Source organism: Diorhabda carinulata, chromosome 2 (genome assembly GCF_026250575.1).
Source record: "Diorhabda carinulata isolate Delta chromosome 2, icDioCari1.1, whole genome shotgun sequence".
NCBI lineage: Eukaryota > Metazoa > Arthropoda > Insecta > Coleoptera > Chrysomelidae > Diorhabda > Diorhabda carinulata.
Window position 1 is genome coordinate 32,642,985 of NC_079461.1, and position 23,469 is coordinate 32,666,453.

Sequence of the window (23,469 nt, forward strand, 5' to 3'; positions counted from 1 at the left end):
ACCCATTATACGTCTGCCTTAATAATACCCATTATCACTGAAGTAATTGATGAATTCATTAATCACTGCTGTCGGGTGTTTTCTTCATTTAGCTATATACAGGGTCTTAGGGGGAACGATGTAGGCATTTAAGAAGGTGATAAACGAACTAATTTAAAGTGTTTTTAACCATACATGTCTTAGTGCAATGTTTTTTGGATTTTGAGATGTGGTCAATTTTGAGTTTTTTTATTTTATGAGGGTTTTACTGCCTTTTGTATGAAATAAAACTAAAACAACAAGTTTTAAGGAGTTTACTGCCCAATAATGCGCATAAGGAGTCTCTATTCAATCAAATGAAAGCTACAATACATTAAAAAACATACTAATTATCATGTTATGACCTCAAATATATCAGAAAGGTATTTTTTTTCAAAAACAAATTAGTTTTCGTAGCTTTAAAACAAGAAAAATACCACAATGTTATTTTTATCCAAAATACTTTAAAAACATCTTTATACTTTTATCTTTACAAAAAGACAAAAAAGTTAGGTTAGGACAAAATCCAACAAACATGGCACTAAGACATGTATGGTTAAAAACACATTTATCACCTCTATATCGTTCCCCCTAAGACCCCGTATTGGTTTGTTAGAAAAATTCGTTTTTTATAATTTTATCATATAAAACACTACTAAATATTACGTTAATACATTTAGCCTGGGTAATAAATCTAGATCATATTAAATAATTGTTGAATCTAATTCCATCACTTGGTATAACTGAATATGTATCATATGCAAATGCTCTCTGCTTTGAATTGAAGAAAATGTACCCCGTTCTAAATGTAGCACCTTTAACATATTAAAAATCGCCAAATAAATACTTAAAATTAAAAGTAGACAACAGTCTTGTCATTGTTATAAACCCACCTTCATTAATATTTTCGTCCAGGCCTGTTCGCATTTTTCCCGCAACCAGCACTGCATATCAATTTCGTTAACACAGTTCCTGAAGGGAAAGTAAAAAAATACGAGCACATTTATTATATTTTAAACAATGATTTTATTTCGGCACGACCTTTTAATCGGTACACATCGAAATGATGAAGGCTTTCGTAATTTTTTTCGGTGTTTTTTGTGTTTTCAAGTTTACTCATGCCGATTCTTATGTCGACGCTTATAAAAACTTGCAAAATGAAAAATTAGACGAAGCCGTCTCGAAAAAGGATATTAATAGAGATTTTCAGACCAACGATTACGCTCCACCTTATAATTACGGACCACCACTGGCAGGATCACAGTAAGTATTTTTTTTTGTCAAAATATTTTGAATTTAAACTTTCCTGAGTAATGTAATCGAAAAATATAATTCATCTTGAAGTATCTCTACTTATAGTACTAATAAACTAAAAATGAAATTAATCAGCTGCATTATCGGTACACAAAAATATTTGAATTGAAGAGCCATTGCAGAAGGATCACTTGTATGTTTCTTTAATGAATTACGGATCATCCCGAGCCTCGTTATTCCAATCATCAATTTTTAATCTTTTTTGCTCTACCTCTACTCTTTCTCTATACATTTTCTTTTTTGTTCTTTCTTCATTCATTCGTTTCCTATCTGTGGAAAGTTACTTCTTTTTTCGAAATATCTTCATCCTTTATTCAATTCGAACAACAAGAGTGTTGAGAGAGGATTAGGATTTTTATGAACGATATATTAGTTTAATTTTGAATAGCCCTGATATAGGATTCTTTTCCTCTGCAGGAATGTTTTTTATGTGCGTACGTGCGTACGATGTTTCGCGGTTTTTACCAGTCAATTTTATGTTCCGATTTAGTTATGGTGCACGAATTCCATGGCTATCAAATAGTCCGGATTTAACTGCATTGGATACTTTTATGTGGGCGTTGAGATTATTAAAACCAAAGGTCAAGTATTGATTTATGTACTTTTTAAGTTGATGCAAAAAGGAAGTTGTATTCAATACAAGAAATGATCCTTATGATCTGCCCTAGCCCACTTTCAATAAAAAATTTGCATGTTATATCATAAACCGCGCCCTAATCGCAAAGATTGACAGATTGACAGATGACAGATTGACAAATGCTCCTCAGAAAGTAACGAACGAAAATTTGTCAAAATTAGCAAAAAATATAACTTTTATTTTTCAGATATGGATCACCATATCCACCATCTCCAGTTTACGGACCACCAAATCCCGCTCCGCCACCACCACCTCCTCCTCCTCAACCCATGTATGGACCGCCTCCAATATACGGCCCACCGTCCTCGGTACAGGTGTTTTATGGAGCTCCTCATGCTTTGGGAACCTTTTGGGAAAAACTTAAGTGGAAACTTGATGTTTTCACAATTGGAAAATTGTTGTTGAAATTAGTGTTATTTAAAAAATTCGTCAGTTGGGTTGCTTTGTTATGTTTGTTATTTGTAATACCAACTTTGAAAAATAAGTTTGAGTCAGCGACGTCGGGTGGTGGAAGTGGCGGTGGCGAAAGAAGTTTGAGAAAGATAGGTGAGATATTTCGAAATTTTTGAATATTATTAATTAAAAATATGAAGAAAATAGTATAAATAAAGTGTAGCCATTTTAACTAAAATATGTATACTGAAAAATAAACAATACATTTTCGAATAGACAAAAAAATATCAATTAAATCTGATTGAACACGTCATGTGGTCAGTTTTTGATGAGTTAGTGTAGAATGAATTTATTTGTATAATTTAAATGGTTTTTATCAATTTTTCTCAAGTCTACTTTGTAACCTCCATTCTCATTCTATTTGTGAACATAAGTTGCCCAACAGTTTGGACATCATGGTCAATAGCGTAGCTGAATGTAGTTCCTCATCCACGGCCTTTCAATTAATAGCATAGCTTAGCAATACTTTCAATCGAAGCAGATTCAGTCGCCGAAATTAATTACAAATCCTACTGGAGAAAATCAGTAAGGCAACAGTCGCAGATCATGAATCATGAATAGATATATCCGTCAAAACATGCTTGGTAAGATATATTTATTGGGTAGATCTTCGGAACTAAAGAAAAGGGGCCGTCTATATGAGTAAACGCTAAACCACTGATTAAGTCTCAAATTCATTTCGACACGAATGAAATTTTGTCAGTTCTATGTCAGGTTTGGGGTGAAATTTACAGTAGACTCTTGAGTCTCAATTTAGTTCAAGACGAATTTTAGTATTCACAATTTACGTCTTAGAACTAACAGTTACATGAATGTTTACTACCTACTTTGGCCGAGAAAGTGCAAAACATCTAAAGGACTAACTTCAAAACGATCTTGCACGCTTCTATAATCTCTTGGCTGCTTTTTATGATTTCAAAACAATCGTAAATTGATTTCAAATTAGTATGGTCCGAAATTACGTTGTAGGAACAGTTTAAGGAGAATCGGGAATGATTTTCAAGAAATCGAGATTATTAATTCCCAAAAAAAGAAGCAGGAAGTAATGTTACATTAGTTGACATTGGTCCTAATAGATGTTTTGTCTTTTCCGAGGGAATAGGAGCAGTAGCAATCCATGTAACTGTATGATCTGAGTTTGGCATCATTAGAAACTTCTGATTCTACAAAGTCTGTTATCAACTAATTAACGATTTTTTCTAGGTCTTCAAAATAGGTATTTGATTTCATTGATCGGGGTCAAATCTGTTTATTTCTTCAGGTTTTTAAGCAACAAATAGTTACTCGCAAATAAAGCAGCAGAAGAGACAGATGAGGAAACAAAATCCTACTCTGAATCATGGTTTTCCCACCGAAACTGCATCCTTGCATTGTATTGGTGTAAAAGAACTTGTTTTGTTGAAATCCTCATCCAATTAGTTGACATCATATTCTCCATTACATTTCTAGTGCGTGTATGTGTGTAACAACGCAAAGTTGCCCTACATTTGTTGTGGATATTCTTCATACTCAAAATTAAAACCCGTTGCAACGATTGGTGGTGACTCCAGAAATATTGAAGAAGATCCACAAAGCGGTACTGGATGATCTTCGACTGGAAGTGCGCGAGCTAGCAGACGTACTAGGCGTTTCAAAAAGTGCGTACATCGCAAATTAATTGAAAATTTGGGCGTGAGAAAGCTGTGCGCAAGATGGGTGCCGCGTTTGCTCACAATGGAACAAAAACAGATGTTTCCATCGAGTGTTTGGCAATGTTTACAGAAATAAAGCCGTTTCATAACTATGGATGAAACATGGTTCCATCACTTCACACCTGAAACTAAGGAACAATCAAAATAATGGACTGAAGACTGGAGAACCGGCTCCAAAGAAGCTAAAGACCGTTCCATCTGCAGGCAAGGTCATTGAGTCGGTTTTTTGGGATAGGCGTGGGATAATTTTCATTGACTATCTTGAAAAAGGAAAAACTATCAACGGAGCGAACTTATTGAAACGTTTGATCGAAGAAATCAAGCAAAAACGGTCGCGTTTAGCTAAGAAAGTGTTGTTTTATCAAGACAATGCACCAATAATAATAATGAGTTTGAATTGCTACCTCACGCACCCTATTCGCCAGATTCAGTCCCTCGAATTATTTTCTGTACCAAGCCTTGAAAAAAAAAACGTCGCTGGGAAAAGTGTATGAAGCTAAAAAGTGAAAAAATGATCGCGTCTCTGCTCGCAAAACAAGCTTAGTGGCCAATGTTGGGTTGGATAAATGAAAATATTTACAGCTTGCTGGTGAATTGAAGTTTGGTAGCCATAGTTATTTGGAGTGTTGAAAAATCTGAAACCAAAATTCAGTTGTGCGGTTGTGGGATTCAATATCGACAAAGTAGCATGCTTGGACTTTTCAAGAATCTATAATACAAATATGAACGATCTAATTTATAATCCTGATCCATGTGATTTTGATTTTTTCCGCTTGTATAATCACTAATTGAATGTCGTAAGTTTGCTTCGGAGAACAGTTAATCGCAGCGTTGAAAATAATGTGTGATTCCGGTAAAAAAGGAAGAAATGGTTTGATGATTGTTGAGGAGATGATTGAGAAAATGTATTGGGTGTGGTTGAAATTATTTGGAGAGATAATGAATCTTTGGATTGAATTAATTTAAATTAATTGTTCACAGATGACGAAGAATTTATTCGAATATTTAATAATATCATTAAAGCTTTGGATGCGTCCTCTTATGAAGACAAGAGTGCTACGAGTAAAAACCACAATTCTAGTTAAAAATATGACTGATTTTGTATGGTAAAAACTTTTATTTATTTATTTATTATTTATATAAACTTAAAAAAATGAAAATATTATAATAAAAAATATTCTAAAATGACTGTAGTTGTTTAATTTCGAATCAAATGTATAAAATGCTGTGATTGGAATTTAACATAAGTTAAGTAGTGAGGAAAAATAATTTATTTAACTGTGTTATCATACCTGTAAAGGACAAAAAGAATAACCTAAAACTTACTGGAAAATCTACTAAACTTCGTAATAATACTTAGAAACCAATGATTATTTTATGAGTTTATTATATATTTTAAAAAAATTGATTTTTTTCCTGTCTTCCATTCCTTTTGTAAAAGAATAATAGGAAATTGGATAGATAATTGTAAAAATTTGAAACGCTACCGGCGTATACATAAAATTTGATTCGTTTCTTTCAAAGTTAAATAGATCAAAGGAAGAATTTCTGGAAGGTTTCTTTGGAACGTTTGTTGTTGCCTTCTTAATATTAGGAATGCTGTCAAAACCTTCCCATTTTAGTAAATTTTGTAGTTTTTGAGAAGAAACTAAATCTGGTGAATATGGAGGATGCGGACAAACAGTGGCCAAAAGCTCGCGAATCAAAAGTGGCGACGGATTGTAAATGTCGAAGAAAAGTTTTTTTCAGTATTTTTAAACGTTGGATGTTGATGATTATAAACCTTATAGAACTTAACTGATTATAGAGGCTCCTACAAGGAAAAGACCTGACTTCAGATGAATGCACTTTTAACAATTCTAGGGATAATTAGCTTAAAGGAGAAAGAAATATAATCAAGGGATAGCTGGAAGTAATTTTTCAAATTTGAGTTTGCACTGGGCATCAGTCATTCATACGCAATTTTTTCATTTATGCGTTTGACTATAAACGAATTATTTGTCTTATTGTATCTCTTATTTGTATCTCTCGCTGCAACATAGCGGAATGGGTGAGAGATTTCATAGCTCTTAAGCAACGTAAGCGAAGTGTACCTAATAGTGTTTCTCGGATACTACACCTTTTTCTTCTCATTTATGTCATGTACTTTTATCTTTTCCGATATTGGATGGTATCGCTAGTAGCTACTTCTACCACAATTCTTTATTCCCTTATTTTGTCTTTATTATTCAATTATTGGTTCTTGTATCGATACTTTTCGTTTTTTAAACTTCTTATTAATACCCTGTCCTTCTTAATCCAATTTTTTGCTAACTATATTATATTTTGTATTGTTATCACGTTGTATACGACCATTTTATCTCATTATTAGCTAACGATTGGTTCCCTTTTAGATAAGTCTTATAGGCCCATGGCTTGAAGTCTCTCTGCAGCTTTTCTTCAACTACATTTTGTTCACGACTGCATTGCGCCAGTCCGCTTCTGTAAGTCTTCTTTACATGCATCTAGCCATTTTCTACGTGGATGCCTCTTTTTCTTTTCAAATCACTGCATTCGATCTTCTCCTCCATTCAGCTTGTTTTCCTTTTTCTTCTTCATGGCCTAGCATTTAATACCATACTAGCTTTTACCCGCGGCTTCGCTCGCATCGAATCCATTAAATAAGTATCAGAAATCATTATAATAGAAAAGAACGAACTCTGTAGCTATATTAGAACCTGAGATATAGATCTTTGAATGTAGAAAAATTGCCAAAAACCTACAAAAATCCATAACTCCACATTGAATGTCCGCGCCTAGCTCCTCTCCAACTCAACCGATTTAAGTGTTCAAAAACTCAAAAGAAAGAAGGTGTTTCAGCGAGTGTTCTTAAACCAAAACGAACTCTGTAGCTATATTAGAACCCGAGATATAGATCTTTGAATGTAGAAAAATTGCCAAAAACCTACAAAAATCCATAACTCCACATTGAATGTCCGCGCCAGCTCATCTCCAACTCAACCGATTTAAGTGTTCAAAAACTCAAAAGAAAGAAGGTGTTTCAGCGAGTGTTCTTAAACCAAAACGAACTCTGTAGCTATATTAGAACCCGAGATATAGATCTTTGAATGTAGAAAAATTGCCAAAAACCTACAAAAATCCATAACTCCACATTTAATGTCCGCGCCAGCTCATCTCCAACTCAACCGATTTAAGTGTTCAAAAACTCAAAAGAAAGAAGGTATTTCAGCGAGTGTTCTTAAACCAAAACGAACTCTGTAGCTATATTAGAACCTGAGATATAGATCTTTGAATGTAGAAAAATTGCCAAAAACCTACAAAAATCCATAACTCCACATTGAATGTCCGCGCCTAGCTCCTCTCCAACTCAACCGATTTAAGTGTTCAAAAACTCAAAAGAAAGAAGGTGTTTCAGCGAGTGTTCTTAAACCAAAACGAACTCTGTAGCTATATTAGAACCCGAGATATAGATCTTTGAATGTAGAAAAATTGCCAAAAACCTACAAAAATCCATAACTCCACATTGAATGTCCGCGCCAGCTCATCTCCAACTCAACCGATTTAAGTGTTCAAAAACTCAAAAGAAAGAAGGTGTTTCAGCGAGTGTTCTTAAACCAAAACGAACTCTGTAGCTATATTAGAACCCGAGATATAGATCTTTGAATGTAGAAAAATTGCCAAAAACCTACAAAAATCCATAACTCCACATTTAATGTCCGCGCCAGCTCATCTCCAACTCAACCGATTTAAGTGTTCAAAAACTCAAAAGAAAGAAGGTATTTCAGCGAGTGTTCTTAAACCAAAACGAACTCTGTAGCTATATTAGAACCTGAGATATAGATCTTTGAATGTAGAAAAATTGCCAAAAACCTACAAAAATCCATAACTCCACATTGAATGTCCGCGCCTAGCTCCTCTCCAACTCAACCGATTTAAGTGTTCAAAAACTCAAAAGAAAGAAGGTGTTTCAGCGAGTGTTCTTAAACCAAAACGAACTCTGTAGCTATATTAGAACCCGAGATATAGATCTTTGAATGTAGAAAAATTGCCAAAAACCTACAAAAATCCATAACTCCACATTGAATGTCCGCGCCAGCTCATCTCCAACTCAACCGATTTAAGTGTTCAAAAACTCAAAAGAAAGAAGGTGTTTCAGCGAGTGTTCTTAAACCAAAACGAACTCTGTAGCTATATTAGAACCCGAGATATAGATCTTTGAATGTAGAAAAATTGCCAAAAACCTACAAAAATCCATAACTCCACATTTAATGTCCGCGCCAGCTCATCTCCAACTCAACCGATTTAAGTGTTCAAAAACTCAAAAGAAAGAAGGTATTTCAGCGAGTGTTCTTAAACCAAAACGAACTCTGTAGCTATATTAGAACCTGAGATATAGATCTTTGAATGTAGAAAAATTGCCAAAAACCTACAAAAATCCATAACTCCACATTGAATGTCCGCGCCTAGCTCCTCTCCAACTCAACCGATTTAAGTGTTCAAAAACTCAAAAGAAAGAAGGTGTTTCAGCGAGTGTTCTTAAACCAAAACGAATTCTCTATCTTGAATAGAACCTGAGATATTGAGGATAGAACGTGTGTATGTGAAAAACTCCCAAGTAATGTACAGGGGGAAATCGCATTTGAATATAACTTGAGAATGGTGAAAATTAGATGAAATCCTATGGTTGATGGTTGATCTGTGCATCAATACCTTTCATTGAAAAGAAAAAAAAATTATGCAAATCGGTTGGGTTGAACACCTGAACGGACTCGGAATGGAAATCATCAATTTTTTTAATATATAAGATAACACCGTGGGTTGTATAACTGTCACTACCCTTGAGATATCTTTGGACCTTAATAGGTTTCCTAGATCTCTAAAATTGTTTTATTGGTTTCCAATCTCTTGTCGAATTCTTTAATTTCGTTTCCTTTACTTACTGTGAATCCCAGAAATTCAAACTTTTATACTCTATCGAACCGGAATTCCTTGTTTTGCTCTGTTGTGGTTTTTAATTGGTTGTCACTTAAAAGGTCGTTACGCATTTCTTATATTCGTTGACACTTAAGCCTTATATTTTTGCTGTCTTTTCAAATAGTAGAAATATTTTTTGTAGTTTCTGTTTTGTTATTGTCTTACGTACCGAATTTAATCTTCTTATTCGTCATTTTTTGTTGTGTTGGCATTTATGTACTCTACTTTTTCATTATGAAGCGTTGACAGCACAGAAAAGTAAAAGGTTAGGTTAGTTTTGATTAGTTGCAGTGGCATTTTGTATTGACAGTGTGACATTTGATAGTTGACAGTTGACAAAATGCCCCACTGTACGCTGTGAATTACAACTCTTATGAAAGATCAGTTGAAGTATCCTGATTTAAAGATTCATTATCAAGACTAGTGACCTTTAAATTGGGATAAGGTTTTGAAAACAAATATCTATTTTTTAAATTATATTTTATTTCAACAAAATTCTGATCTGCTTCAAGACAGATCACTTTTTTCGAATTCAACAGAAACGGAAGATTACAGAAAATTAATTACCTATCTGTAAATATTCACTTTTTGAAAACATTAACCTATAAATAGTAATTTGTTTCATATACGTCGAGTTTGAAAAGTCACTAGTCGGAAAGATCTTGTGAATGCGGTTAATAACTCATAGTCAAATTTGGTAATTGTCTCAATTAATTATCTGGTTTGGTCTAATTAAAATGATTCTTGTTTGTAAAGGTTATGTCCTGGTAAGGTCAAGAACTGAAAAGGTAGACCATGTGTTTTCTATGACGATTAAAAGTTAAAAGGAGGTAGGAGTTTATAGAGTGGAATATCATATTTGACAATATTCATCCAAAATCTGTTTTAGACGTAAAAAAGTTTAAAACATTTTACTAAAAACTACTTTTTGGCGTTTTAAAATAAAATTTTAAAGTAGGCCAACTAAAATGGGACGGAGCTCGTATATTTCAGTTTCAATATTCTAATAAATATTTTGCCTATATAATAGATAGGGTGCAAATGGTTTTAAAAATATTTGCAGTGTTTTAAAATATCAGACAATATATTTCTTACATAACGATACGTCTAGTACTTCTCAAACATCAACAATTGTATCATATTGTGTTTATAAATATTCGTTTGAAACTATATTGATTCATTTTATACAAGTTAATGTTTCATATCGTTTTCAACTATATCATAATCGACACAGAAGTCCAAGAACAGTTTTTATAAATGTTACAATTGTACTTCGAAGTCAAATAAAAAACCATTCCACCAAAAATTGCAGTTGAAGTTTAACGAGCATAACTATAATAATCGTAAAACTATTATGAAAATTTTATTTCCTCATTAGTCACCGCAATTTTTGAGGAATTTATATAATAAGCAGATAGTCCACAGGTACCGATTAACGTCGATGAAAAAGTTGAATATTTAAATATCAAACGGTCAATAAGACAAACTGTTTTAGTAGAAATATTTCTACACAATTAAATTACAACTGGTTTTAAGCAGCTTTGAACAAGTTTTAGTGAATGGAAGACACCTAAAAGTGTTACTTAATAGTTATTTATGCAACAAGTGAGTGTAAAAAAGTTAGTTTACTCACGAGTTTCATACAAAACTTTTCTACGTCCATAGACTTAAAAAAATTCGATACGACTTTTATCAATTTTCTTTTTTTAATAGTAATATAAGAAGTACAACTGTGAGCATTATTAATTTGAAATGAAGAAGAAGTTACATTACTATTGGTACTTGAATTGGCAACATTTAGCGAGAAATAACATCGGATCGTGAACATTTACAAAGTCGAATCAGTTGTGTTTCAATACGGAATCCATTTTGTTTTTTATTGAATCGTTTACGCAACCTTTCGAAACTGTGTTGGATTGCTTAGTAAACTTCAAAGTCCTAGTCTTCATAAATTTTGATTCTTGGAGTTTTGTGAATAATAAATAGAATTGTAGCGTGTTTTGTACATTGGTCAACTAAATTATTCACGAGTTAAACAAATGGAGTATGACGATTTGTTTTAAAACAATTTTCGACCTACAACAATTGAGAATATTCTGTAGTCGCGTGGAATTTTTCCTGGCTGACTGTAACTTAATGTTGTAGACGTTGTTTCAATTTTTTACTGTTTACTTTCATCAACTTATTAACGCAAACGAAACTTGAGATCGGCACCTGTGATCTAGAACATTTGAAATTCATTCGCACATAAATAATGTGTAATCGACTCATTCATTCCATTCATTCGCTATAAATAAGATTTGTAGGGATACTGATAATATTAAATCGAGATCTTCCAGCACTTTTCTATGTTTTCAAAATGCCGGTTGAGTAAATTTACATTCGTAGATTTGGAACATAAGGATTAGTTAACAACTTTAAAAAAATTTTAGAATCCCCTTGGACATTTTATCTAAATACAGTAATTTCATGGTAATAACCTTGGATTGAAACGACCTATGTGTAAAATTAAACCCGTTGGGTTATGTCTAACGAAATAAATGAAAGGTCTGTCAAATTTCAGTCTTGGCACATCAGGTTTTCTAGCTTGTCTTGGTCTCAATGGCAAAGGTAGATCTAAATAACTGAGATCGTCTAGAGGATCTTGGAAATTGCTTTCGGAGAGATCCCTTGCAAAATGTTCTTCGTTTTGTAAAAATACCAGACGTCTAAAAAGAAAAAATAGCAATGATCCACATTATACATTTATATTAATTACCTTTGATTCCTTCCTGATCTACTTGGATATATTTCAGAGTGGTGTTCACTTCTACGTTCTCCGCAAGTTGTGAACTGATTGACTTGAAGAAGATCTGAGAGATATAACTCATTAGGGACCCCATTCATTCCCATAAGGTCGGCTTTGTGTTTATTAAATAATTCTACGAATCCCATTTGATTTAACGCGTATGTGGCGTTGATAACGGATCTATGAGATATTTTAGGTATCTGAACTTCCAAACCTGATCTTGGAATGAGTACTCTCAACAATCTTGACCAAGCGCCTGAAAAAAGATTTTTTTAATGTAATAATCTTGTGATGATCCAAGCAATTGTACTTGCCTTTTTTAGAACTTTCGACTAAGCTTTTCTCCAGTCTGGCTAATCCATCTCCGGGTACTGCCTTCCCTTGTTGTCCAGGCATTACGAAAATAGTACTAACGGCTTTGGTTTTATCCCCAAACGCAACAGCCGTAGCATCCAAACTTGCTTCATATCCAGCCAAAAAACCAGATTTATAAACAGTAGCTGGAATCGGTACTAGTCGTCTTTGTCTTATGCTGGGAAGTACTGTGAAATGCATTTCTCCATCTCTACTATCGAATGTTGTTGCGCCGCAATCAGTCTAAGATAAAATAGACAATTTTTTATATGGAAAACTGGATTTTGCATATGTACTTACTTGGAAAATATTAACGCTAAGTCCCAATAGAGGCGCTCTTCCTGTGAGAGAAGTATCGGTAAGAAATTCAACAATTTTTCCCGACGTATGTTTCTTCACCTGAAGATTCGTTCTTCTTCTTACAATATCACTAATTTCGCTAAAACTGACTTCTTCAACGTAACCGTCATAGAACGCCCTCACTCTTTCCTTATAAAAAGGTAACAATTTACCCTTTCCCTTATCATTAAATAATTCTCTAATAATTGCCGAAGCAACAACACCGGATCTTTCCTCCTCAGGTATTATAGATTCTCCGACATTTTTAAGTATTAGATGAGGATTGAAAGTAATCATATCGTCAAGTCTAAGTATTTCATTCATTTCAGCTGAAGTCGAACCTCTAGCCCCTAAGAAGATCATCGCTAATAACGATATAGCACCGAATGGAGATACAACAACGCTCCTAGCGTGACTTAACGTACTTGTAGTACTCTTCCAAAAATCGAAAGCTAATTCGTTGTAAAGCTGAGAGAATTCGTAAATGTCTTTTTCTAACGAAGACGTACTATCTTCTAATCCAAAACCGCTGAGGGGCTCTGCTTTCAAATCAATCGGCTCTGCTGGTTCCAGCATCTCAGGGTAATTTTCTATAGATGGAGGATTTTCAAAAGTACTTTCCTTGTGTGGTGCTATCGTTGGTACTAACGTCCAATTAGTTTCTTTTTTTTCTGTTGTGAGAGTGTTTTCATTATTTTTAGGCGTTGTTATGATCACGTGTGTAGTGGCTTGCGTTTTAATTGTTGTTAAAGGTTTTCCTGTTGTTGTTGAAGATATTCGTATTAAAGGTTTCTCTGTTGCTGTTGAAGTTATTCGTACCAAAGGTTTCTCTGTTGTTTTTGAAGTTATTCGTACTAAAGGTTCCTCTGTTGTTGTTGAAGTTATTCGTACTGAAGGTTCCTCTGTTGTTGTTGAAGATATTCGTACTAAAGGTTTTCCTGTTGTTGTTGAAGTTATTCGTACCAAAGGTTTCTCTGTTGTTGTTGAAGTAATTCGTACTAAAGGTTCCTCTGTTGTTGTTGAAGATATTCGTACTAAAGGTTTTCCTGTTGTTGTTGAAGTTATTCGTACCAAAGGTTTCTCTGTTGTTGTTGAAGTTATTCGTACTAAAGGTTCCTCTGTTGTTGTTGAAGATATTCGTACTAAAGGTTTTTCTGTTGTTTTTGAAGTTATTCGTACTAAAGGTTCCTCTTTTGTTGTTGAAGATGTTCGTACTACAAGTTTCTCTGTTGTTGTTGAATATGTTCGTACTAAAGGTTTTTGTGTTGTTGTCGAGGATATTTGTACTATAGGTTTTTCTGTTGTGTTTGAAGGTATTCCTACTAAAAGTTTTTCTGTTGTTGCTGAAGACATTTGTACTGTAGGTGTTTCTGTTGTTGTTGAAGATATAGGTACTATAGGATTTTTTGTTGTATTCGAAGACATTTGTGCCATAGTAGAAGGAGATTCTGTGTTTTTCACTACAGGTTTTTCTGTTGCATTCACAGAAATTTGATTCGATTGATATTGAGCTGTGGTACTATCTGTGAAAGCTCCTATTATAGAAGTGGATGGTACAAAGCTAGTATTTCCTCGCTCATCGTATACTATCGTAGTTGCTAATGGTACGTCTTTAGTTTGCAATTCGTTGATAAGGATATTAATAGCGGGTATTTGATCTGTTATAGTTGAATTGATTCTCGAAGTTTCATTTGGTTCTATTAATGGTACTCGGATTGCATTTTCGTTTTGATAGATCAAACTACTGGTACTAGTACTATTTTCAAACGACAACAGTGGGATTAGTGTGGTGGTTGAGCTAAAGACTTCTGTAGTTTCGCCATCAAGTGTTGATTTCACTATTTCTTCATAGTTTATTGTAGTTGAAACAGTTTCGTTGACAGTTTCTATTTTAGTACTTTTAATTGGTCCACCATTTGGAATCTCTGAATTAAGTTTAACATTATTTTCCGTCATTACTGTCTCTGTTGTAATTGTATCTTCATTTCGATTAATTTTTTCTGTTAACTCTTGCAGATTCTCTGTTGAAATAAGCAAGATTTTTTCTGTAGATTTTTCTATTTCTGGTACAGTTGTAGGAACAGCAGAAGTATCCTCAAATTGATTGGAATAATTGTTTGTAATAGTTATTAATGGTACAACAACAGTTTGTCTGTTTGAATCAGTTGATGATATGTTATTACGTCCATCAAAAGAAGTTGTCTCTCTTAAATTTGTAGTTGTTTCAATTTTTAATTCAGTTGTACTTTCTTCTAATCCATTTGTCGTAATTTGATTCTTCATTATTTCTGTATTTATATCTTGTATTAAAGGAGTTGAAAGCAGTTGATTGAGTATTTCAGGGGCTGCTATTCCGTCTATGGAATTAACGTCGTCAAGTAATGAAGTTGAAGTTGTTGTTAACACTTCATTTTTGTCGGACGTACAATTAACTGTTGTTTCTATGGATTGCATAGTCGTTTCTTGTTTTTTATTTTCAATGATACTATTAACTTCAACTATAGATGATGTTATGAAATCTTCTTTTTGTGTAGTTGGCAATTCTGTCGCTGCTATTGTATTGATTTTAATATCGTTTTCAGTAGGTTTAAATGTATCGGAAGTTATTGTTGCAAGTTCTAATTTAACAATCTCGTTCTCCTTTGTACTTGTGGTAGTATCATAAGTAGTTTCTTGTATTGAAGAAGTCGTTGCTTTATCTACTTTATTTTGATCAATTGTACTAATTGGAACGAACTCCTTGGTAGTTGTTTCTGTAGTTTGATCTGTTTGTTTGAATTCTGCGGTTGTTAATTCCATATCATTCGAATAAGGCACATGTTCTGTAGTAGCTAAAGTTGATATAATAGGTGGAGAATAACTTGAGAGAGGAGAGAAACTTGATACTTTTAAAGATGTTACCGTAGTCGAACTAGGCCATGAAGTAGATCTAGAAGTACTTTGACTATTTGCCGTTGGTTCTATCATTATGGTATCGGGTGTAACGTGCATTGGTGGTTTTTCTGGAGTAATATCAGCCCCGGAATTTCCAAATACTGCTGGAAGGATCATATTCCACGAATCCGATACATCTGGAGTATCCAAAGTATGAAAGGTATCCAGTTTAGTACCATGACTCTCGATTTCTTCTTTTAAAACATTTTGTACGTTACTTAAAACATCGTTTACTCTTTTTTCGGGAATATAAGATTCCGAAAAAGCGGGATCGTACTCTAGACCGTCACTATCCCCCGTCGCTATGATTCCCTTTATTTCTTCCAAAGACATTAGTCTTCTAACAAGGTTACCATTATCGTCAAACGTGTAAAATTCATATCGATCTGGATTCAGTAGATTAATGGGACTAGCGAGATCGGATGGATTTGAAGGCTTTTCCATTGGTCTGCCTAAAGGATCTGAGTAAATGGTTTTCGTCCCGTTTCCAATATCCATCACTACAGATACGGATGTGACGACACTGTAAAATAAACGTACATAGTTCTACAATTATTAATCCTAAAAACAACTTTTGAATTAAAAAACTATAAAACTTTAATAGAACCCATAGCCCCCTTATTGACTCTGTTTGCTTCGAGTAAGAGATAGAATGAAACTAGAGGAGTTAGAGCTGGTAATATTGCATTTTTAAATACCAACACCTTAAGAATTGAGCTGGGGCTGTAACTCATATTTCAATCTAGATAACAAACTGTTGATTGATAAGTGTTTGTTGTGATTAAAGATGATTAAAGATGCCATCTTATCATTGTTTAAAAATAATAAATCTACAAACCTAGTAGACTAGACACTCTGGATCTCAATATTCTTGAATAAATGAATGAATTTATAAACTATTTCGAACAGTGCTCATAGACCAAACCTTTACATATTTAGGTATACATCACTGGATGGATTATAGTAATAAGGATATCAAAAAAGATTTTTTTTCGTAGTACATGAATAGTGGAAGCAATTAAGCTTGAAGATCAAGTTACATCGACCTAGTACACTTCAAAATGTTTAACTGTAGTCAATTCTCGCGGGTTAATGCTGCACCACGATGTAACAGCCATTGATCATCCACATTGTATGCCTGATTTGGCCATGTGTGATTTAAAGAAACATTTACGTGGTCGACTTTTCACGAAAAAGAATGAGATAAAAGATGCAATTTATTATTTTATATGAGAGCATTTCGTGGGTCCCAGTTTTATATTTCATTCATTTGTTCATAATTAAGTATAAATTTGAACAAATTTCGATGGTAGTAGCGCTTAAATTTTGCTCAGTAAATACTAAAGTATTAACCTTACTAAATTATATACTAGTTTAAGTTGATTCCTCAGTATGGATATGGAAAAACCTTTTCGACAAAAGGCCTCGTAGTCTTAGTCCAGTTTTTTTAACTCCAACAGTGTCCACAAGCACAAAAAGCCGAAATGAGCTAAGCTAGATATAGGTACAGGTTAGTGATCATACCAAAAATAATGAGTCGAGACTTACTGTGGATCCTACGGACATAGGCAGTTTTATTGGGAACAAAGCGATTCACAGCAAACTATTTTTTGCCTTACTCAAAAATCAATGAGCCCAGCCCCCTTCATTCAAATTTCGATGGTAGTAGCACTTAGATTTTGCTCAGTAAATAGTAAAGTATTAAACTTATTAACGTACATACTAGTTTAAGTTGATTCCTCAGTATGGATATGGAAAAACCTTTTCGACAAAAAGGCCTCGTAGTCTTAGTCCAGTTTTTTTAACTCCAACAGTATCCACAAGCAAAAAAAGCCGAAATGAGCTAAGAAATGTTGTTTGCTGATGTTGAAAAGGGTACAAGGAGACAGGTACAGGTTAGTGATCAAAAATACCAAAATTTACCTTACTTAAAAATCCATGAACCCAGCCCCCTTTATTCAATTTTAAGAACGATGTAGATGATGCCGAAAGTTCTTTCACGTACTCATGGATTAACGCATTCAAATCAGTGGTTAAACAAAGGACAATTACCAGAATTAGAGCCGTGCGTCTGGTGGAGGTATGAAAGTAAATGTACTTTGAAATCATTCTATAGAATCTAATATCGAGGCTCTGTTGATGTATCATTATTTAATAAACAAAGGGGATATTGAAAACCGACATTATTTATGAAACTCCCTCTATATGATAAGAATCAAGTAATTAAAGGCGCTCTGGGTGGCAATTTAAAATAAATTAACTTTTTTTTTTCTAATTTGCGTGTTTTAGAACCGTACATTTACGACCTAAGTATAATAGAGTTATAAATGTTGAACTTCTTTTATTTGAATTCATTCTACCATGTCGTTTATTATTCTTCTCATGCCTGTCACAGATTTGAAGATAGTTTTGTATTAATAGCGGTTTTTGCTATGTTGTACACCGAGTTGTTGATCTCTACAACTGCACGGTAACAGAATAATTTATTTTTTTTTACAATTGATGTGAAACTGACTCAATATGACATAAATTACATTGGAATTAAGGTCGGGAATTAACATTTTTTGTCTGCCTGTATAGTTTGTTTTTAAATACTCCGATGTGTGTAAGTATTACTAATCATTTGTCGTACAGTGGCATGAAACTGTTTCAAATGAAATTGAAATTACGTGTGTAAAAATATCTGTCAATACATAAAGACGAATGTAATTTGAATTTTCCGTTGCATACAGCAAAGAGTCAATACAATTATTTTTTTTTGGAAAATGCTTGGACCCGTCGATTTTACTCATTTCGATTTTGTTTTTGTTTTGAATAAATTCAATTTCAGTTTTTATTTACTATGTGAAAAACACCTGAAACAGGTCGATTTTTATTCTTAAATTGACAATTTACAGTTTAAAAAAATTTTACCCCCCTCAAGATAGAATAGAATAAGAAAGGGGGTCGTGGGGTACCTTGTTGAAAAAAGATTTTAGTTCTTTGTTCAGCAATATAAAGTTTTTTTAATTTGGTTCAATCATAACTGAGAAAATTAATTTTTAAAATGTAAAATTTTGTGTCTCAAAATCAAAAAACTTTACGTAGAATGAAAATAATAATATTTAGAATTTGTCAATGTACATTACAATTTAATGAAATGTTCAAAATGACCAGCATGCACTTCTTGACAGTAACCGAGGTAATTTTGGAATTCTCGTACAACATTTTGTATGACCTCAGGGGTTATTTTGTTAATTTTTTCCCTTATCCTAACTTTCAAATCAGTAATATTATCTGGTCCATTGAAATATACTTTAAAAATAATCAGGTATTTTCGTATCTGTTTTGCTAAACATCAGGAAAGAAAAAATCTTTGAAGATACTAAAATATTAGTGAAAAAGCCAAATAAACAATTGATATGAATCCAGTAGGGTGCTGTCTTTTAGGTATTTGAAGTTACTAAAAGATGTCAAGGACTCAAAAGGAAAATTTTTAATAATAAATACCGTGGTCCACACGTTTCGAAGTCTACAGTTAGCAAAATTGACAAAAAGTTTCGTGAAACTGCACATGTTCAATATACTGACGATAAAAAGCTAGATGTACTTTTAGAGATTGAGGAAAATCCGCATCCCATATAGGATTTTACGATGGGCCCAGTATAGGCCCAGACTTGGACCAAGTATGTACAACTCTGGCCCTAGCCTGGAAGCCATTATTCGCCCAGACTTGGTGGGACTCTGATTCTATTTTTTATTGTCTTTTATGTATAAAAGAATTTTATCCATAAATAATTATTGCTTTTAATGTTAAGATATTAGAACCAAACTTTATATAGTTATTCAGAGCTCTGCCGAGCCTGGCTGACTATAGAATGGCCTGGGCTAAGTTACCCAAACCTCAACCAGGCTTGGGCCATCAGTGGTTTGCCAAGGCCGGGCTCCCAAGCTTTGGCCAATCTAAGCCTCGTCATTCAAGTCTGGGGGCTCCTACATGGGATAAGACAACTCGAGAATTGGCCAGCGACAATGATTTCAGTGAATCATCTATTTTGAGAGTTTTATATAAAGAAAAATACCATCCTCACAAAGTTCAGTTGATTCAGGAGTTAAATGAAGATGATCCTGATAGAAGGCAAGATTTCTTTGAATTGATGATGGACAGTTAACGAATTAAAACAACAAAACGTTCACTATTCAAAAAATATTAAACAACATGGCTGTATATATTGTGTACTCTACTATATTGTTATAATTCAAGCAACTACCGCCATCTCTAGGTGAGGCCAGGTACTACTGGGACCATCTCATTTCGGATACATTCAAAAAAACTAATAAATTCATTCTACAACACAGATTAATATTTGAATTAGAGATAATTCGATAGTATTTTCTTTTGCGTATAAGTATTACTCATCTCCATTAATTATATTGTGCGAGATAATGGAGATACGAAGAATCCATTCGAAGTTCTCGATTATATTTATTTTGAATGATTCCATTGCCTAAACCGCTCAAACTCGAGCTAATGAAAAAGTGGGTCGACCCGGTTTTGCTCGAAATATATACATTTACAACCACATTTAACTGTTACTTATAAATGTTTCGATGTCATTGTTATATGTTTTTATGACAATTAAAAATGTTATGAACAAATAAGAAAGCTGGTGGAAGGGTCAGGTTTTTAGTTGTTCCACAAAATATCAATTCTCTTTGCGTTGCGTTGGCGGACAAGGTACATTTAAAACATCTACCTGTTTATTACTGAACAACGTTTATTTTAATGTTTTAATATAATTTTTTTATGATAATATATTTATGAATTACACTTAAGTGAAATTTTGAGGTATTTAAAACAAATTACTTTCCAATATACGAGGACGTTTCGATGAATAAGTTACTTTTAAATGTTAAACCTTTCAATTCTTAGTTCACTCTTAGTTCAGCAAGTTTCTGATCCTTCTAATGTAACTTTTTACCATTAGTTCTTAATTTATCTGAAATTGCTTCCCACCAGGTTTTTCGTGAAATTTTGACAGAAACAGAAACAATATAATCACCTTAGAGAAACTGTGGTCAACCTACGAAAATTCACTTCTCTCAAACTGCCCTTGTTTTATCATAATTCGAATTAATTAGATCTTATTTGGCATAGAAAATGATGATGAATGATCGTCGAGCTAGCAGACAGAGTAGGTTTTCAAAAAAGTGAAAATTTGGACATGAGAAAGCTGTACGCAAGCTGGGTGCCGCGTTTGCTCACAATGGAAGACAAACAGATGTTTCCATCGAGTGTTTGGCACTGTTTCACAGAAATAAAACCAAATTTCGTGACGTTGGCTGAAACGTGGGTCAACCTCTTCACACCCGAAATAAAAGAACAATAAAAACAATGGACTGAAAGGGAAGAACCGGCTTCAAAGAAGGCAAAGACTGTACCATCTGCAGGCAGGGTCATGGCGTCCGTTTTTTACGATGCGTATGGGACAAATTTCCTTGACTATTTTGAAAAACAAAAACTACCAACGGCGAGTATTAAGCGAACTTATTGAAACGTTTGAGCGAAGAAATCAAGCACAAACGGCCGCATTTGGCCAAGAAGAAAGTGTTTTTCGTAAAGACAATGCACCAGCTCACGCATTATTATTATTGCAATGGTTAAAATTAATGAATTAAAGTTTGGATTGCCACCTCATGCACCTTAATCACCAGATTTTGCTCCTTCGGATTATTTTCAGCTCGGTAGTTAAAGATTTTCCAGCAATTAAGAGGTGAGGTCTGCAGTTAATGGCTATTTTGAGCAGCTTGACGATTCTTTGGGAGTTTGTATTATAAATTGCTTCCTCGTTTAACTTTCTTCCAAAAAACCGACAAAGCAGAGGCGTATAGAGAAGCACAAAATATGAAGATTGAGGATAATTTACCTCTATACGAAGCTGCATCCCTGAACAGCTTAGTGCCCCAAAATGGTGCCCAAAATTTCGAGAAAAAGTAATTTTTTGCCACCCTTTAACTTAAAAATACCAAATTTGGAACATTGTATCAAACTGTTAACGGTATTTAGTAGTGGGGTGAATTAGGGGTGACCTAACCTTAAAATTTCACAAAAGTTTTTTAACTGATTTAAAAAACTCTATTCTAAATTCTAAAAAATTTTTTTCTCTTATTTTTTCATAAAACTTTATCATTTTTAAATCCAACATCATGTTTTCAATAATGTTCTCCAAAAAGTTGAAGGTGAAGAAACAGGACTACGAAAACCAAAAAGTCATTATTAAATATAGTTGTGTACATCCTTTTTTGGTTAGGTTTGGTTAGGTTAGATTAGGTTAGGTAAATATAGTTGTGTACATCCTTTTTTGGTTAGGTTTGGTTAGGTTAGATTAGGTTAGGTAAATATAGTTGTGTACATCCTTTTTTGGTTATTTTTATTTTGTTTAACGTGACTTCATAACATACTAGAATGCTGCCAATTACTTATTCAACAGTTAAACCTTAAACCAGCAATTGTTTATTCAATAATGATTTATATTCCTATAAAAAACGTCGTTTAAAATACTCGCCTTTGACCGAGGATCTTTCTAGATGATTCTCCATCTGTAATATCATTAATATCTTCCGCTCTTACAAAAAGATCCACTCCAGTGAGAAGAAGAACCAATAGCCACATTACCATAAAGTCCTGTAACCAAACATCATTTAGTATAAGAGAATATGGAATGAAACAAATTTTTTGCATAAGAATAAAATTATCGAGGCGAAAACTAATGTGGGGTGCTTTGTATGGCATTTTTAAATTGGCTTTTCAAGTTTCCGGGGACTGCCTGAATGATTTTTTCGATTACTGAAGAAAATTCACCGAGGAAGACCTTTCTACGATCTTACTTAAGTTCGCCCACTAGCTACATCTCTCTAAATATGATTCAGAGGATTCAAAACAAATTTATGAATCTTGACGGAGCTGGACAAGATATTTTGATCAAATTATGATAAAGACGATAACTTGGCGTTCAGTATGAATTTTACCAACGGCTCCAGAAATTAAAACTAGTATTAGTCGATAATATAGAAAAAATAACTTCATAATTATAGAATTTATAATAGAAATATGAATATTTGACATAAATTGGATCAAAAAAAGTATCCTTCTCATTTACTTCAGTTAGATTATACTACAACATTTAAATAATTGATCCCTTCCGTACTATTTACCTGACGGATGTTGTATTAATAAATCGGAAGTATTTACCATATTATAATTAATTGAATTTTAAAGATACAGCGGAAGATTGTTTGATAATTTCGATAATTAGATGTGTAGGTATAATAAATTCATCGAAATCACTATTCACACCGTTTGTAAGTGTTTTCAATTTACTCCATAAAAATATTAGGAAAGTGTTAAGTGGAATGAACTCTTTCGGTGCAGGTAATCAACCTCATCGTCACAGAAGAGTTAAGACGTTATACTTTGGAAAGAAAATACGATATTTGATTATACAGGATATCATTAATAGTTTAGTCAGAAGCACCCAAGTCTGTAACGGTTCATTTCCTTCATTACGTTATAAAAATATTGAAAAATCTGATATGGTTATGAGCATATGAAGAAGATTGTGATATGAACAATTTATAAGATGAAATAAACACTTTTGGAGTATTGTATCAACGATAAATTCTATGAATCGATTTATAAATAACAGTTCTTTCTTACGTACGAAAATCTAGATGAATACAACTGTCTTAAAAGTTATTACTGCTACTACTGTCCTTTCTTTTTTTTATAACAAACGAAACTAAACATAAGATGAAACGTTAACGTTGAATTAATGCCGGATTTGCCACTTAGCAAAGTTAGCAAATGACAAGGACCCCGCGAATTGGGTGGCCCCGCGCAGCAACGCTTCAGACATGTAAGATATTAGAATATGCATCACTTTATAGAAAACTATTTGAAAGTACAATATTGAGAACGTTTGATTCAC

At 33.5% G+C, this 23,469-nt stretch overlaps 2 protein-coding genes across 2 annotated transcripts; one reads left to right on the forward strand and one right to left on the reverse strand.

Moving 5' to 3' along the window:
- Positions 1-2,067: 2,067 nt before the first annotated feature.
- Positions 2,068-5,287, forward strand: LOC130904081 (formin-like protein 2). Its single transcript, XM_057816634.1, has 3 exons — positions 2,068-2,102; positions 2,157-2,515; positions 5,095-5,287. The coding sequence occupies exons 1-3, from the start codon at positions 2,089-2,091 to the stop codon at positions 5,196-5,198; spliced, it is 477 nt and encodes a 158-aa protein (XP_057672617.1). The 5' UTR covers positions 2,068-2,088; the 3' UTR covers positions 5,199-5,287.
- A 6,267-nt stretch (positions 5,288-11,554) lies between these two features.
- On the reverse strand, positions 11,555-22,154 carry LOC130904274 (mucin-2). Its single transcript, XM_057816939.1, has 5 exons — positions 22,048-22,154; positions 12,530-16,025; positions 12,190-12,472; positions 11,846-12,131; positions 11,555-11,795 (listed from the first exon to the last, which is right to left on the reverse strand). The coding sequence occupies exons 1-5, from the start codon at positions 22,152-22,154 to the stop codon at positions 11,555-11,557; spliced, it is 4,413 nt and encodes a 1,470-aa protein (XP_057672922.1).
- Positions 22,155-23,469: the final 1,315 nt, after the last annotated feature.

What these genes read in the sequence shown, in the direction of transcription:
- LOC130904081 (XM_057816634.1), top strand. An exon ending in AAGAAGTTTGAGAAAGATAG is followed by an intron (nt 2,516 to 5,094) that starts GTGAGATATTTC and finishes AATTGTTCACAG; the next exon opens with ATGACGAAGAATTTATTCGA.
- LOC130904274 (XM_057816939.1), bottom strand. Translation starts at nt 22,154, where the DNA reads ATGTGGCTATTGGTTCTTCTTCTCACTGGAGTGGATCTTTTTGTAAGA. An exon ending in TTAGCGTTAATATTTTCCAA is followed by an intron (nt 12,473 to 12,529) that starts GTAAGTACATAT and finishes ATTTTATCTTAG; the next exon opens with ACTGATTGCGGCGCAACAAC. An exon ending in AGATCAGGAAGGAATCAAAG is followed by an intron (nt 11,796 to 11,845) that starts GTAATTAATATA and finishes TTTTCTTTTTAG; the next exon opens with ACGTCTGGTATTTTTACAAA.